The sequence below is a fragment of the Rattus norvegicus genome, chromosome 3, assembly GCF_021556685.1.
Source record: "Rattus norvegicus strain SHRSP/BbbUtx chromosome 3, alternate assembly SHRSP_T2T, whole genome shotgun sequence".
NCBI lineage: Eukaryota > Metazoa > Chordata > Mammalia > Rodentia > Muridae > Rattus > Rattus norvegicus.
Window position 1 is genome coordinate 4,690,740 of NC_141536.1, and position 17,561 is coordinate 4,708,300.

The 17,561-nt window shown below is 40.3% G+C and overlaps 2 protein-coding genes across 2 annotated transcripts in view; one reads left to right on the forward strand and one right to left on the reverse strand.

The window, feature by feature from the left end:
* Window positions 1–17,561, forward strand: part of Nxph2 (neurexophilin 2) — a 241,542-nt gene that overhangs the window by 80,217 nt on the left and 143,764 nt on the right. The gene's annotated exons all lie outside the window — the stretch shown is intronic.
* Window positions 1,450–15,491, reverse strand: LOC134486280 (uncharacterized). The gene is made up of 5 exons (XM_087655311.1): window positions 15,359–15,491; window positions 13,756–13,939; window positions 12,016–12,126; window positions 2,286–2,591; window positions 1,450–1,621 (listed from the first exon to the last, which is right to left on the reverse strand). The coding sequence occupies exons 1-5, from the start codon at window positions 15,489–15,491 to the stop codon at window positions 1,450–1,452; spliced, it is 906 nt and encodes a 301-aa protein (XP_087511437.1).

Consider the following 17,561-nt stretch of genomic DNA (forward strand, 5'->3'; position numbering starts at 1 on the left):
CTTTCATTTTCATTAAATTCTAAGAAGTCTTTAATTTCTTTCTTTATTTCTTCCTTGACCAGTTTATCGTTGAGTAGAGCATTGTTCAACTTCCACGTATATGTGGGCGTTCTTCCCTTATTTATATTGAATACCAGCTTTAGCCTGTGGTGGTCTGATAGGATGCATGGGATTATTTCTATCTTTCTGTATCTGTTGAGGCCTGTTTTTTGACCAATTATATGGTCAATTTTGGAGAAACTACCATGAGGTGCTCAGAAGAATGTATATCCTTTTGCTTTAGGATAGAATGTTCTACAAATATCTGTTAAGTCCATTTGGTTCATGACTTCTCTTAATCTGTCTATGTCTCTGTTTAATTTCTGTTTCCATGACCTGTCCATTGATGAGAGTGGAGTGTTGAAATCTCCTACTATTATTGTGTGAGGTGCAATGTGTGTTTTGAGCTTTAGTAAGGTTTCTTTTATGTATGTAGGTGCCCTTGTATTTGGGGCATAGATATTTAGGATTGAGAGTTCATCTTGGTGGATTTTTCCTTTGATGAATGTGATGTGTCCTTCCTTATCTTTTTTGATGACTTTTAGTTGAAAATTGATTTTATTTGACATTAGAATGGCTACTCCAGCTTGCTTCTTCTGACCATTTGCTTGGAAAGTTGTTTTCCAGCCTTTCACTCTGAGGTAGTGTCTGTCTTTGTCTCTGAGGTGTGTTTCCTGTAGGCAGCAGAATGCAGGGTCCTCATTGCATATCCAGTTTGTTAATCTATGTCTTTTTATTGGGGATTTGAGACCATTGATGTTGAGAGATATTAAGGAATAGTGATTATTGCTTCCTGTTATATTCATATTTGGATGTGAGGTTATGTTTGTGTGCTTTTCTTCTCTTTGTTTTGTTGCCAAGATGATTAGTTTCTTGCTTTTTCTAGGGTGTAGCTTGCTTCCTTATGTTGGGCTTTACCATTTATTATCCTTTGTAGTGCTGGATTTGTAGAAAGATATTGTGTAAATTTGATTTTGTCCTGGAATATCTTGGTTTCTCCATCTATGTTAATTGAGAGTTTTGCAGGATACAGTAACCTAGGCTGGCATTTGTGTTCTCTTAGGGTCTGTATGACATCTGTCCAGGATCTTCTGGCTTTCATAGTCTCTGGCAAAAAGTCTGGTGTGATAATGATAGGTCTGCCTTTATATGTTACTTGACTTTTTCCCTTACTGCTTTTAATATTCTTTCTTTATTTTGTGCATTTGGTGTTTTGACTATTATTTGACGGGAGGTGTTTCTTTTCTGGTCCAATCTATTTGGAGTTCTGTAGGCTTCTTATATGTTTCTGGGCCTCTCTTTCTTTAGGTTAGGGAAGTTTTCTTCTATGATTTTGTTGAAGATATTTACTGGTCCTTTGAGCTGGGAGTCTTCACTCTCTTCTATACCTATTATCCTTAGGTTTGATCTTCACATTGATTCCTGGATTTCCTGTATGTTTTGGATCAATAGCTTTTTCCGCTTTCCATTATCTTTGACAGTTGAGTCGATGATTTCTATGGAATCTTCTGCTCCTGAGATTCTCTCTTCTATCTCTTGTATTCTGTTGGTGATGCTTGTATCTACGGCTCCTTGTCTCTTCCTTTGGTTTTCTATATCCAGGGTTGTTTCCATATGTTCTTTCTTGATTGCTTCTATTTCCATTTTTAATTCCTACAATTGTTTGATTGTGTTTTCCTGGAATTCTTTCAGGGATTTTTGTGATTCCTCTCTATAGGCTTCTACTTGTTTATTTATGTTTTCCTGGATTTCTTTCAGGGATTTTTGTGATTCCTCTCTATAGCCTTCTACTTGTTTATTTATGTTTTCCTGTGTTTCTCTAAGGGAGTTCTTCATGTCTTTCTTGAAGTCCTCCAGCATCATGATCAAATATGATTTTGAAACTAGATCTTGCTTTTCTGGTGTGTTTGAAAATTCCGTGTTTGCTTTGGTGGGAGAATTGGGCTCTGATGATGCCATGTAGTCTTGGTTTCTGTTGCTTGGGTTCCTGCGCTTGCCTCTCGCCATCAGATTATCTCTAGTGTTACTTTGTTCTTCTATTTCTGACAGTGCCTAGACTGTCCTATAAGCCTCTGTGTCAGTGGTGCTGCAGACCTGTTTTCTTGTTTTCTTTCAGCCAGTTATGGGAACAGAGTGTTCTGCTTTCGGGCGTGTAGTTTTTCCTATCTACATGTCTTCAGCTGTTCCTGTGGGCCTGTGTCTTGAGTTCACCAGGCAGGTTGCTTGGAGCAGGAAGGGTGTCTTACCTGTGGTCCCGAGGCTCAAGTTTGCTCGTGGGGTGTTGCTTTTGAGCTCTCCACGGGGGCAGCACCCAGGAAGATCTGCGCTGCCCTTTCCGGGAGCTTCCGTGCACCAGGGTTCCAGATGGCGTTTGGTGATTTCCTCTGGAGTCAGAGATGTGGGCAGAGCGTAGTGTCTTCTGGTTTCCCAGGCGTGTCTGCCTCTCTGAAGGTTTAGCTCTCCCTCCCACAGGATTTGGGTGCAGAGAACTGTTTATCTGGTCGGTCCCTTCAGGTTCTGGCGGTGTCTCAGATGCAGCAGACTTGCTGCTCCTGTGCCCTTATCCAGGGGAACCCAGAGGCTGTATACAGTTTCCTCTTGGGCCAGGAATGTGGGCATGGGTGGGCAGTGTTGGTGGTCTCTTCTGCTCTGCAGTCTCAGGAGTGCCCACCTGTCCCGGCGGTGAGCTCTCTCTCCCACTGTGTTTGGGAGCAGTGAGCTCCAGATGCTGGTTTTTAAAGTGACTATGGCATTTTAGGACTCTTTCCCCACATTATATAATAACAATTCTTAAATCTATCTCCTCACCCTTTCTTGCCTTATCACTTTATGCATGCTGTCCACTGGCCCAACTATTGGTGATCTCAGGTCCCAAATGTGAAAACTCAGCAAGAGCCTAAAACTCAGAATGGGATGGTATGTTGATTATTTTCAGGAGATACATATAACATGGTATAGATATGTACCCCTGGATATAGTGAACAGAGATGGACAGATTGGACAAAGTGATCATGGCCATTCCAGAATCAACTCAAAAGTCAGAGATCCAAATGATTCAGGGCTAAAAATTGTATTTTCCTGCTTGCATTCTGTCTGTTCTTTCTATTTTCGTTTTGTTTTGTTTGCTGTTTGTTTTTTGCTATTGTTTGTTTATTTGTTTCTTTGATTGATTGATTGATTTTTCTTTCCTCACTTATGAGGTATCTATTTTCTGTTTGCTGGCAAAAACTTTGAGTTTCTGACTATATATATACAACCCAATTTATTCCCAAAAAATTTTTAAAGGACCAAACACAGCTTCATTCTTCCTTATTAACCTTTTCTACAATTTTGTCCATATGATATTTCCCTACTGGAAAGCAGTTTCCCTCACTACATGTAGAAGAAAGCCACACCTCTTCAGTTGGGCTTGTAAGTGTCTCTTCAGGTTCCAGTCTATTTCATTAGTTGGGTCTGGTGCTGTGAGAAGCCTTCACAGTTCATGGATAACACAAAACTATTTGTCATTTTGCACCTTGAGCATCTACCCCCACCCCCCACATCCCTCCCCTCTCTCTTTCTGTCATGCTCATGCCCATTATGTCTTAGGTCCTACTGCATCCTCTCTCCAAAATGCTTCCAGTCTGAGTTTCAGTATTGCTTCCCAGATGAACTATTTTCTTCTTGTTCCAGTAAGTGATTACTTCTCTTTTTTTGGTGTATGCTTTTGTATATAATTTTGGTGTCAAATACTGTTATTATTTATAGGTGCCTAGAGCTTGATTTACTCTGGGCTTGTGACCTTCTTCCCTGCCCCCATCTCACTACTTCTTCCTACAGTAATCTTGTGTGTGACTTGGTGATAACTTTTGATTGAATGAAAGCACACTGTTATTTTTATTGGTAGAAATGTGGTGGTGGTGGCTGTGGTGATACTTGTTATAGTATGAAATATTAATAAAACCTGACAGCAGGGTCTGCTACCTGTCACAATGGTTTATGTTCCAAAATGAAAGAGGCACACACAGTTTATATTTCAGTAAGCCTTGAAACAACAGAATAACTGGGCCACTACCTAACCTCCATGCTGTTAATATCTACTTCCCTTCCAAAAATCCTGAGTTATTACTTACTAATTCTATGTTTTATATTGGCTGCTCTAGACCCAGTTGGGAAGCCCACTTGGCTGCAGTCTCCCAATTCTTCACATGTTGGCTATGTCTCTCTGTCCTACACTCATCTCAGGCATGGCATGTCTCCTCTCCTCCACACTCTGCCAACATGATCATTCTCCTCCCTACTCCCAGTCCCAAGCCCTGGAAATCCTAAAATCCCGCCTCTATCTGTTCTCTCCAGCTATCGGCTATTGGCATCTTTATTTATCAATCAGAACCAACTGGGGGCAGGTTCTCAGAAGCTATGTGCAGACAGTCTTGTGTAAGCACTGTGGTTTTTTGGGGGGAGGGAACATAATTAGCATTCATAATATAAGCAACTACAGTTTTGGTGGCATTGAGGATTATTTTTGTTATCTTGAATTTCTACCATCCAAGCAATAAAGCTTTGCCTATGGAAACCACAATATACATCCACTATTCTGTCTTCCTTGAAAATTTTAAGATATTCCTCTAAGAGATTTTCTCTCTAAAACAGTAAAACCACTTGCTAGGACTTTGTGAATCTTTGAATCCAATATTCCTTTCAGGGATAGTTGACTTCGCCTGTGTGTCACAATCAGTTGGGGTCTCTGAGGCTGTTAATATATATTTGTCTGTCTGCAATGAAGCTGATGAGAGATAAATCTTCAATTCATAGAATTCTACACCCTTTGAAACTGTCACTCACAGCATGAATAATAAATACCACAGTACTAATAGGGTAATACAAGGGAAGTGACTGACTATAGACTTAGTCCCCTTGGGGAAGACTTTTTGTTTCAGTGTAGAGCTGCCATACATTGAACTTGGGTGTTTTTATTTACTTTGTTATAGGAACAGATCTACAAGAGGATACCTATAATGAGGATAGAAGTGATCCAGCATATACATATTGGACAAAAGACCCATTTATTTGTGTCATGAAAATCTGTTGAGTAACCACAATGTTTTCTTTTCTTTCCTTTCCTTTTCTTTTCCTTTTCTTTTCCTACAAAGTCATTTATCCTTATGGACTGTTGTAATAGAAATGCCTTTAAAAGATAGATAAAAACTTTTTGCACATAGTGAAAAGAGATGAAAACGTTTTCCAAAATAAAAGTAGAAATAGCAATAATTCTTTGGAAGATGTCCATAAATGCCATACACTATTTCAGACATTTTCCCCCTTATAATTTATTTAATTATAAGAGTCGGTCTGTAAACTGCATATTTCTCCCATTTTATAGGTTAAACTTTAACATGCAATAAAATCAGATTTGGAGCCAAATCTTGATCTAAACTTGGCTTTTTTTCATGATTTGGGATGATAATTACATACAAAAGTGAAATAATTTTGTTTAACAAGTTAACAGAAGTGCTCTTTTGTGTCAATGATGAATTTTGTCACTATCCTTCAATGATGCCACACTGCAGAATGATTCAATGATATTTTCTGCTTGCTAAAATTATGTATTTTAAAGGTGCTAGTAGTGAAAATGCCGAGACGTTAGCATAGGGTTAAATACTAAAGTGCTGATAGCAACCTCTAATTCTGAGCAGTCTAAATACAGTTGTGTACTCTTCCTTTGAGACAGAATTGTCCAGAAATTTTGAGACAAATCAGAGAAAGATAATTTGAAATATATATTAAAATATGTGTGTAATTAAAAATTAATGGCACTGTAAAAGGACACAACTATAACACTTTCTATAAGAATTAGTCTCCACTATTATAATCACATGATCATAGCAGGTTGATATTTAAAATTAAAAAAGAAAAACAACCTCTTCATCTTTAGGATCCTGTCCCAGACTGCTCCTGGGTTCCTGTTTCCTGAGGACTCCAGAAAAGTCCCTTGGTGCAGAAGTGACTGTCTTACCTCTGTCTTGTGTGTCTCAGTGCTACTGGTGACTGGCTTTCAGCTCTGGGCACAGGCAGAGACCAGAAGGGTCCTATCCCAGACAGTTCCTCAGTTAGTGTTCAGAGGTCTCTAGGCGGGTTCCTCTTAGGCCAGGAATGTGAGCAGAAGTTATGGTCTCCACTGAACTCTTATGATTCTCTGCATTTCTGAGAGTCCAGCTCTTTCCCACACAGGATTTGGTAACAGAGAGCTGTGGGACAGGGTCAGCTCCAGGCACAGGTAGAAACAGAAAGCTGTCCTGTATTTCTTTAAGGGAGAATAAAAAATATCATCATCATGAGACATGATTTTTAATCAAAATCTTGACTTTCCAGTGTGTTGGGATATTTAGTATTTGCTTTGGTGGGAGAACTGGGCTCTGACGATGCCAAGTAGTTTTGGTTTCTCTTGCTTAGATTCCTGCCCTTGCCTCTCACAATCTGGTTATCACTGGTGTTAGCTGGTTTTCTGTCTCTGATAGTGGCTTGACGCTCTTCTAAATTTGTGTGTCACCACTCCTGGAGACTGGCTTTCTCCCAGCAGGATCTGGGTACAAAGAGCTGTGTCACAGGGTCAGCTCTGGGTGCAGGTCAAAACTGGCAGGATCCTGTCCCAGACTGCTTCTGGGTTCATGTGACCTGAGGCATCCGGTGGGTCCCTCAGAGCAGAAGTGGTGGTCTTACCTTTGCTCTCAGCTGTGTCATTGCTTCTGGAGACTAGCTGTCAGCTCTGTGTACAGGCAGAGACTGGAAGGATAATTTCCCCAAATGCTAAAAGGATCCTGTGTCCAGAGAGATCCAGGAAGGTTCCTCTTGGGCCTGGAATGTGAGCAGAAGTGGTCGTCTCCCCTCAGCTCTCAGCATTGTCCACATTTCTGAGAGTCCTGCTCTCTCCCCAGAGGATCTGGGTACAGAAAAGTGTGGGACCCAGTGCATTCTAGGCACAGGTAGAAACCAGAAAATCCTGTCCCTGAGTTTCTGTGTCCTGATCACTTGAGGCAGTTCCCTTGGAGAAGAAGTGTGGTCTTACCTCTCCTCTCAGGTGCGTCAATGCTCCTGGTGACTTTAAAACAGTTTTTGACTGAAAATAATTTTTCCATGTAATTTGGATTATGTTTTCCATTCCATCAATTTCTGCTAGTTCATTTTTACCACTGGTAGTAAGTGACAACTACTACTCAGTAAACCACTGGAAATCAATCAGGCTGTTTCCCAGAAAATTAAGGATTATTATACCTGAAGACCCAGGTATATAAAGAAAATGTTTTTTCTTTATATGATGGAATACTACTCAGCTATCAAAAACACTAACATCATAAAATTTGTAGGAAAATGGATGGAACTACACCCTAGAAAAAGCAAGAAAGTAATTTATTTGCAACAAAAACAAAACCCAAGAGTGGAAAAAAAACATAATTCCACCTCTAACAACAAAAAAATAAAAGAAAAAAAAACAATTACTATACCTTAATATCTCCTTTGGACTTGATTCCCCAATAAAAAGACATAGACTAAGAGTCGGGATAGGTAAAGAGGAACCAGCATTTTGCTGCATACAGAAAACATACCTCAGTGAAAAAGACAGATGCTACTTCAAAGAAAAGGTTCTTTCAAGCAAATGGTTCCTAGAAACAAGCTGGAGTAGCCATTCTAATATTCAAAAAATTGACTTTTAACCAAAAGTTACCAAAAAAGATAAGGAAAGACACTTCATATTCATCAAAGGAAAAATTCACCAAAATGAGCCCTTAATCCAGAATATCTATGCTCCAAATACAAGGGCAACTACAGTCATAAAAGAAACCCCACTAAAGTTCAAAGCACACATTGCAACTCGCACAATAATAGTGAGAGACTTCAACACCCCACTCCAATCAATGGATAGATCATGGAAACAGAAACTAAACAGAGACTTAGAGAAAATAACAGAAGTTATAAACCAAGTGGATTTAACAAATATCTATAGAACAGTTTGTCCTAAATTAAAAGAATATACTTTCTTCTCAGCACTGCATGGTACCATCTCCAAAACTGACCATATAATTGGTCACAAAACAGGTCTCAACAGATACAAGAAGATAGAAATAATTCAATGCATCCAATCAGATCACCTCAGATTAAGGCTGGTCTTCAATAACAACAAAAACTACAGAAAGCCAGCATACACATGGAAGTTAAAAAATGCTCTACTCAATGTTAACTTGGTCAAGGAAGAAATAAAGAAATTAAAGACATTTTAGAATTTAATGAAAATGAGGGCACAACACACCCATACCTATGGGACACAATGAAAGCAGTGCTAAGAGGAAAACTTATAACTCTGAGTGCCTCTAAAAACAAACAAACAAACAAACAAACAAACAAACAAAAAACTGGAGAGAGCATACACTAGCAGTTTGACAGGATACCTAAAGAAAGACTCTAGAACACAAAGAAGCAAATACACCACCCAAGAGGAGTAGACAGCAGGAAATAATCAAACTCAGGGCTGAAATTAACGAAGTAGAAACACAAAGAACTGTACAAAGAATCAACAGCCCCAGAAGCTGTTTCTTTGAGAAAATCAACAAGATAGATAAACCCTTAGCCAGACTAACAAGAGGGAACAGAGAGAATCCAAATTAACAAAATCAGAAATAAAAAGAGAGACATAACAACGGAATCTGAGGAAAATTTTAAAAAAAGTCATCAGATCCTACTACAGAAGCCTATATTCAGCAAAACTGGAAAATGTCCATTTCTGGACGAAATGGACAGTTTTCTAGACAGATACCAGGTACCAAAGTTAAATCAGTATCAGATAAACCATCTAAACAGCCCCATAACTCTTAAAGAAATAAAAGCAGTCATTAAAAATCTCCCAAACAAACAAATAAAAAAAAAAGCCCAGGACTAGATGGGTTTAGTGCAGAATTCTGTCAGAGCTTCATAGAAGACTTAATAGCAATAATGGCTTAACTATTCCACAAAAATAGAAAGAGAAGAAAAATACCCAATTCCTTCTATGAAGTTATGATTACACTTATACCTAAATCACAAAGACCCAACAAAGAAAGAAAACTTCAGACCAGGTTCCCTCATAAATACAGACGCAAAAATACTCAGTAAAATTTTACAAACCAAATCTAAGAACACATCAAAACAATCATCCTTCATAATCAAGAAGTCTTCACCCTAGGGATGCAGGGATTGTTCGATATATGGAAATCAAACAAACATAATACAGTATATAAACAAACTCAAAAAAAGAAAAAAGTAAGAAAGAAACCCACATGATTATCTCATGATATGCTAAGAAATAATTTGTCAAAATTTTAAACCCTTTCATGGTAAAAATCTTGGAAAGATCAGGAATCCAAGATCCATACCTAAACATTCTAAAAGTGATATACAACAATCCAGTAGCCAACATCAAACCTAATGGAGAGAAACTTGAAGTAATCCCACTAAAATCAGGGACTAGGCAAGCCTGCCCACTGTCCTCCTACTTATTCAGTATAGTACTTAAAGTCCTAGCCAGAGCAATCAGACAATAAAAAGAGCTCAAAGGAATACAAATTGAAAAGGGAGAAGTCAAAATATCACTACTTGCTGATGATAAGACAGTGTAATTAAAAGACCCCAAATGTTCGACCACAGAATTAATAAGCCTGATAAACAACTTAAGGAAATTGGCTGGATATAAAATTGATTCAAACAAATCTGTAGCCTTCCTCACTCAAAGGATAAACAGGCTGAGAAAAAAATAGAGAAATGACACCCTTCACAATAGTTACAAATAACATAAAATACCTCTGTGTGACCCAACCTAACAAGTGAAATATCTGTATGACAAGAACTTCAAGTCTCTAAGAAAGAAACTGAAGAAGAACTCAGAAGATAGAAATATCTGCCATGCTCATGTATTGGCAAAATTAATATTGTAAAAATGGCCATCTTGCCAAAAGCAATCTACAGATTCAATGCAATCCTCATCAAAATCCCAACTCAATTTTTCAGTGTTAGAAAGAGCAATTTGTAAATTAATTTGGAATAAAAATAACTCATGATATCAAAAACTATCCTCAACTATAAAACATTATCTGGGGGACTCACCATCCCTGACCTCAAGCTGTATTACAGAGGAATAGTGAGAAAAACTGTATGGTATTGGTACAGAGATGGGCAGGTAGATCAATGGAATAGAATTCAAGTCCCAGAAATGAACCCACACACTATGGTCACTGATTTTTGACAAAGCAGCTAAAACCATTCAATGGGGGAAAAAGATAGCATTTTCAATGAATAGTGCTTGTTCAATTGGAGTTCAGCATGAAGAATACAAATCGATCAATTCTCATCGTTCAAGTCCATGGGGATCAAGGACCTCCACATAAATCCAGATGTGCTCAAACTAATAGACAAAAAAGTGGGGAAGAGCCTCCAACACATGGGCACTGAGGAAAATTTCCTGAACAGAACACAAATGGTTATTCTCTAAGGCCAAGAATCGACAAATGGGATCTCATAAAATTGCAAAGCTTCTGTAAGGCAAAGGACACTGTCATTAGGACAAAACAGCAACCAACAGATTGAGAAAAGATCTTTTCCAATTCTATATCCAATAGAGTACTAATATCCAATACATACAAAAAAGTCAAGAAGTTAGACTCCAGAGAATCAAATAACCCTATTTATAATGGGGTACAGGGCTAAACAAAGAATTTTCAGCGGAGGAACATCTAATTGCTGAGAGGTACCTAAAGAAATGTTCAACATCCTTAGTCATCAGGGAAATACAAATCAAAACAACCTTGAGATTCCACCTGATACCAGTTATGACTGGTAAGAGAAAACTCAGGTGACAGCACATGTGGTCGAAGACTTGGAGAAAAAGTCCTCCATTTTTGGTGGGATTGCAGGCTTGTACAACCACTCTTGAAATCAATCTGAAGACTCCTCTGAAAATTGGACATTGAACTACCTGAGTACCCAGCTATACAACACCTGGGCATATATATAACATATAACATATGGCCAACATATAACAAGGACACATGCTCCACTATGTTCATAGCAGTCTTATTCATAATATCCAGAAGCTGGAAAGAACCCAGATGTCTCTCAACAGAGGAACGGATACAGAAAATGTGGTATATTTCCACAATGAAGTACTAGTCAGCTATTAAAAACAATGACTTCATGAAATTCTTACACAAAATGAATGTAATTAGAATGTATCATCCTGAGTTCCCTGCACTCTCAGAAACAGCAAGACTAGCAAACACCAGAGACAACCCAATGGCTAGAGGCAAGTGCAGGAACCTAAGCGACAGACACCAAGACTAATTGATATCATCAGAGCTCATCTCTGCCCTGGCCAGTGGGGGTTCAGAGTGGACCTGGGAGCGGGCGAGAAAATGGGGGCCAGGAGGCACAAAGAAGGAGAGCAAGTCTGTCCTGATCAAGCTCTCAAGATTTATTTCAAAAAACAGTGGCTTATAAAGACAAGCAGGCAGGAGGTTACCCAGGACAATCCATCACTCCCACCACCATTCCTATATCCCTAAACCATAAATTGCAGGTATACATTGATAAGAACAGACAACTGGCTAGGTGTCCAAAGGCTAGAGGCTGTGACTGGCTTAATTTTCCTGGAGATAGGGGCCATACAATGAACAGAGCATTCCTGAGAATTCCTGAGACTGAGCGTGCTGGGCTCCAGGCATCCCCGCCTCCCACACACTTTTTAACATTTTTAGATGAGGCCAGCAAGCAGCCGGAGATGATTGCATTGTGAGGATAAATGGACATTAACCAGAATGGGGAAGCATGGACCTGATCCTCTAGTCACTTTGTGCAGCATCAGTGTCTTTTTTGAGAGGGGAGGAACTTTTGCCTTAGTGATCTTGACAGAAACGTTCTCTGTGAAATCCAAACGAAGGGAGATATTAACACCAACCTCTATGCAATCAGGTTTACCTCTCAGGGGACTCAGAGATAGACAATAGGGTCCTCACCTTGCAGTACCTCTTCTCACACCCCTTGCAGGTACCCATGCCAGTAAAGGCGAGCATAACTCTCAGTTTTATGCTGTTCCCAAAGGAGGCAGATCATCATAGGGCTCAGTCAGGCCTCTGTCAGCCAAATCAAGTCTCTGATAATGAATTTGTAGGGGTTTGGATGCCAAGGAGTCAATCTGATGTCTAATAAAGCTCATAAGTTTGTAATGGCATCAATAGAAGGACTGGCTCTAAACCTTGTACTTTTAAACTTTTTCTTTTAGTTTCTTTCTTTATTTTTTTAAACAAAATAAATTCTTTACCAAGGCAAAGATATGATTTTAGCTCAGTTACCAAATGGGCTCATGATTGCACAACTCAATCCAGCTAATTCCTCCCTGTCAAGAACCACTTTCACTCTCCCAAAAGTCCAGGGAATTGGGGTGATGACTCTTCTATTACTTCTTCAAGCTGTATATGAGCATCGAGATATCATTGCAGGTAGGGGGTAGGAAGAATGAAGCAAATGTTATAGTGGATGTGCATCTTGACTAGACCCAGCTGAAAGTCCTTGAGACTAGGAATTTAAGTAGGTACATTCTGCAAAATACAACTCTCAAGACAAAAGTTTAGAATAGAGATATCTTTTTGTGTGATTCTGTTAAATCTAATTTTTTAGGCGGTCTCCATCTCTCAAATCTGATCAGTTTGTCTCTGAGGTTTCCAGAGCATAATCACACTTTTTTTGTTAAACACAAAACCAAAATCTTTCTCCCAAAATACTGTGTTCCTTAGTCTGTAACCAGAAAAGCTTGTGTCTTGCACTCTCTCCCAGAGTAATAATATAACCATAAAACTCAAAGTCACACCTATCGTGAAGATTAAACAATTTTAAAAAATGAAGTAAACTAAACAGTAGCGTTAAACAAGGAACCTGATAGGCCAATTAAACACCTTTTATCAATTCCAATACCAATAAGCAACTTAACAAAATATTTGGACTTTACCCCAAAATATATCAATCTGTCAAGCTCTGTACCCAGAGTTTCTAAGGCAGGTTCCAGAAGTATACATCCCAATTCCATGGCAGCTTAGTGTCTCTGGCCTCCACAAGCCAGTTATCTCTGTGTAACTTTCTGACACCTCCTGCTTAAAACCCAAAAGGTCAGAAGGATCATGAGGCCCTGCTTTCACGGTCTGTAATTCTTCATACTGAAAATTAAGATCAAGCAAGCTTCTGCCCTTCTGCTCCATGGGAGGTTTCTGTCCTCCCTGAGCTTGCCTTTGAACACTGCATTACAGTTTCACAGGCGTACTGTCCCAGTCAACTCCCCACCTGGCACTGTCCCCGGAGCAGGGCGCATGCAGACAGGCGCTTGGCACCAGAAGCGAGAGCCCCTTTGGACCCGCCTCCCCCCCCCCCGCCCCGGGTCAGTGAAAAAAAAGATGAGAGTAGTGTGGTATTTCACCTGTGGCCCTAGAGACCAGCAGACCCACCCTGACCCATGTCGGGGAACAAGGGGGCACTGGGTTAGCTCAAGATCCAAAGCCTGCAGTTTCTTTAAAAGGGCAAGATACTCTCCTAACTTTAAAAGTAAATCTTTAAAGGAGACTACCTCCCAGCAAAGTTTTGTTTCAGCATATTCAGTGGCACTGGCAATGTCTGAGTCAAAATCAAAACCGGGAGCGCAAAATGGAGGGGCAATGGCGTAGCCCAGACCTTGCAGCCTGTAAGGGTGGGGCAGCCTTTTCTTCTAGGAATAATGAATTCTTGTCCGGCTCCTTGTGGACCAGGGCTTTCAACTCTGTCAGGGAGGGATTAATTTTGAGAGTAGGATCTGCTGCTGTGGATGCCTGCTGAGAGGCCTGCTGCTGTTTGGCAGGCAAACCTGGAGGTTCTGGGTCTGGCATGACAATAGAAACAGAATCACAAACTGAAGCTCTATAAGGCTTTTTCTCCATCTGTAACTGAAAGACCTCCCCAAGGAGAGACACTCACTCAGTCACTCCGGATATCAGCGAACCCCAATCACCAGCCAGAGGCGTTCTTGATGTAATCAGCAAGAGGCTTTGTGGTTGTTGTTTTGTTGTTGTTGTTGTTGTTTGTTTGTTTGTTTGTTTGTTTTATTTGGCGCCCTGAGGCTCAACTCGTAACTCACGCAGGAGCAGAGGATAAGAGCCCCGAGCTGCATTGCACTAGCATTTTTAAACATAATAACTGCAGATGTGGAGGGCAGTGAGGGAATGCACCTGGTTGGCTTGTTTAAACTTAAGCAAATATCAGCCTGGAAAGTTTCAGAAGTTTCTGTTCCCATAGTTTTGTAAAACTTTAGCAGCTTATAAAACATTTGGGAGTTTTTCTTTAATTCTTTCATTCCCCCATTTTTTTCATGGTTTTAATCTTAAAATAATAACTCAATCACATTACTAGTGATGGGCCTTAACAACACGTTCTCTAATAAGCAATAAACCAGAGTTGAGCCAAGGGGAAGAATTGGAGCAGGTTTTAAACCAACTTTTGTCTTGAGCTTGCTCTCTCTTCTTAAAAACTTTGTTTTAATCTTTTATTTTTACTTTTTTTTTTATTAACTTGAGTATTTCTTATATACATTTCGAGTGTTATTCCCTTTCCCGGTTTCCGGGCAAACACCCCCCTCCTCCCTCCCCTTCCTTATGGGTGTTCCCCTCCCAACCCTCCCCCCACTGCCACCCTCCCCCCAACAGTCTAGTTCACTGGGGGTTCAGTCTTAGCAGGACCCAGGGTTTCCCCTTCCACTGGTGCTCTTACTAGGATATTCATTGCTACCTATGAGGTCAGAGTCCAGGGTCAGTCCACGTATAGTCTTTAGGTAGTGGCTTAGTCCCTGGAAGCTCTGGTTGCTTGGCATTGTTGTACATATGGGGTCTCGAGCCCCTTCAAGCTCTTCCAGTTCTTTCTCTGATTACTTCAATAGGGGACCTATTCTCAGTTCAGTGGTTTGCTGCTGGCATTTGCCTATGTATTTGCTGTATTCTGGCTGTGTCTCTCAGGAGAGATCTACATCCGATTCCTGTCGGCCTGCACTTCTTTGCTTCATCCATCTTGTCTAATTGGGTGGCTGTACATGTATGGGCCACATGTGGGGCAGGCTATGAATGGGTGTTCCTTCAGTCTCTGTTTTAATCTTTGCCTCTCTCTTCCCTGCCAAGGGTATTCTTGTTCCCCTTTTAAAGAAGGAGTGAAGCATTCACATTTTGATCATCCGTCTTGAGTTTCATTTGTTCTAGGCATCAAGGGTAATTCAAGCATTTGGGCTAATAGCCACTTATCAATGAGTGCATACCATGTATGTCTTTCTGTGATTGGGTTACCTCACTCAGGATGATATTTTCCAGTTCCAACCATTTGCCTATGAATTTTATAAAGTCATTGTTTTTGACAGCTGAGTAATATTCCATTGTGTAGATGTACCACATTTTCTGTATCCATTCCTCTGTTGAAGGGCATCTGGGTTCTTTCTAGCTTCTGGCTATTATAAATAAGGCTGCGATGAACATAGTGGAGCACGTGTCTTTTTTATATATTGGGGCATCTTTTGGGTATATGCCCAAGAGAGGTATAGCTGGATCCTCACGCAGTTCAATGTGCAATTTTCTGAGGAACCTCCAGACTGATTTCCAGAATGGTTGTATCAGTCTGCAACCCCACCAACAATCTTTGCCAAATTGTCTTTAACTCTTCCTGAGTGATCTATATAAAAACATTTTTTTTAAATGCAGCACACAAGCCTCCTTTTTAAAGGAATAACAGTAGGTCTAATCTTTTCTTATTCTTGAAGGACTATCTCTGAGAGGGAGGACAGGAATTCTTGGAGGTCAGTTAAAGTCTTTCTGTTCTTTTTATATCTAGGTCAATGGCAGTTCTGAATTCTCCATAGGCTTGTATTGCAGGGCAACAGCAGATGTCCCTGTAGCTACCCTTGCAGCACCTAAACTCAGCCCTAAGATAATTGTCAGAGTAATTTCCAACTTTCTTTTGTGCCTTACTATGTCTCTAGCATCAGGATTCCAATAGTTCAGTATATCCTCATAAGGATGGTATAACAATCTGGGCACTATCTGAACCAACACACAAAAGTCATGATTGCCTTTTAGAACTTCTAAACTTATACATGTTGTGATTCCTGAGGCACAGGTCCAAGAAGTGTTAGGAGTACTAACGTACTAATGCCTTCACAGTGAGGGATTGTCACATCATTTGCAATAGACTTCAAGCCAACCCCCACACTTACGATTGGGGGACCTATCTCGATGGAATCTAGGGCAAACATAAAACTCTTGTTTTCAAAGCACATTCCTCAAGTGAGCATTACAGCAACCCCGAGTCATGTCTCTGATATATCCACTTATCTGATGTGCAAGTCTAGGGAGCTTATAAAAATCTGAGTGTCCCTCTAGGTCCCAGCCCCCCCCCCCCAATCCCAACAGCTAGTATGCTGCTGGTGAGTTCTGACACTTGACGGCTGTCAGGGTGGTCAGCAGCACCAGGTACAGTCCTCTCCAGTGAGGCTCAAGTGTCTGGACCTGGATGTTGTCGTACTTGGACAGAGTCTCCAACCTGGAACTGGTGAGATGTCTCAGGGGTCCCCAGGACATAGGCTATTGCCAGCTGCAATCAGACTTCTTTCTGTTTCATTGTAGGCTTTTTAGCCTGGCATACAAATCATATTACTATGACATGTTGATTTAATAGCATCATCTAATACAATGAGAGGAGCTGGGGTCCCATATAAGATCTCAAAGTGGGTAAGGCTGAATCTGGAAGGGGAATTTCTTGCTCTGAAGAGAGCAAGAGGGAAGGAGTATCACCCAGTCTGCGCCAGTCTCCGTGGTCAATTTGGTCAGGTTCTCCTTTAGAGTTTTATTTATTCTCTCTACCTGTCTTGAACTTTGAGGTCTGTAGATGTAAAGTAATTTTTAATCAACCTCTAAGTACCTGGCCACACCCTGGCTTACCTTGGCAATGAAAGTGGGGCCATTATCTGACCGGATTACCTTGGGAACTCCAAATCGGGGGAAGATTTCTTCCAGTATCTTCTTAAATACTACCAGGGCCATCTCTTGCTTGGTGAAGAAGGCTTGTACCCATCCTGGAAAGGTATCTACAAACACTAGGAGATACTTGTAACCATATTTTCCTGGTTTTTAGTCTCAGTGAAGTTCACTTCGACTTCTCACTTAACTCCCTAGGTCTCTTTGTCCTGTTCGCTAAGCATTTACTTACTGATATACCTTATACTTTTTTACTGTCTCTCTGGCTTAAATCTTAAAGTCTATTACATATACCTTAACTACTTGGATAAGCTTCTTATTTCCCAAATGAGTCCATTTGTGTATTTGGCAAAGTGAGTCTTTTATTTGTTCTCTGGGGAGTATAGCTTTCCCCTCAAGTGTGCCATTGTCCTTTCTCTTCTAAGCAATTTGGGCCTTTTCTTCTATTGTACATTCTAAGTAAGGCCATCCCTTAGTCCGATCCCGGTTCCTAGT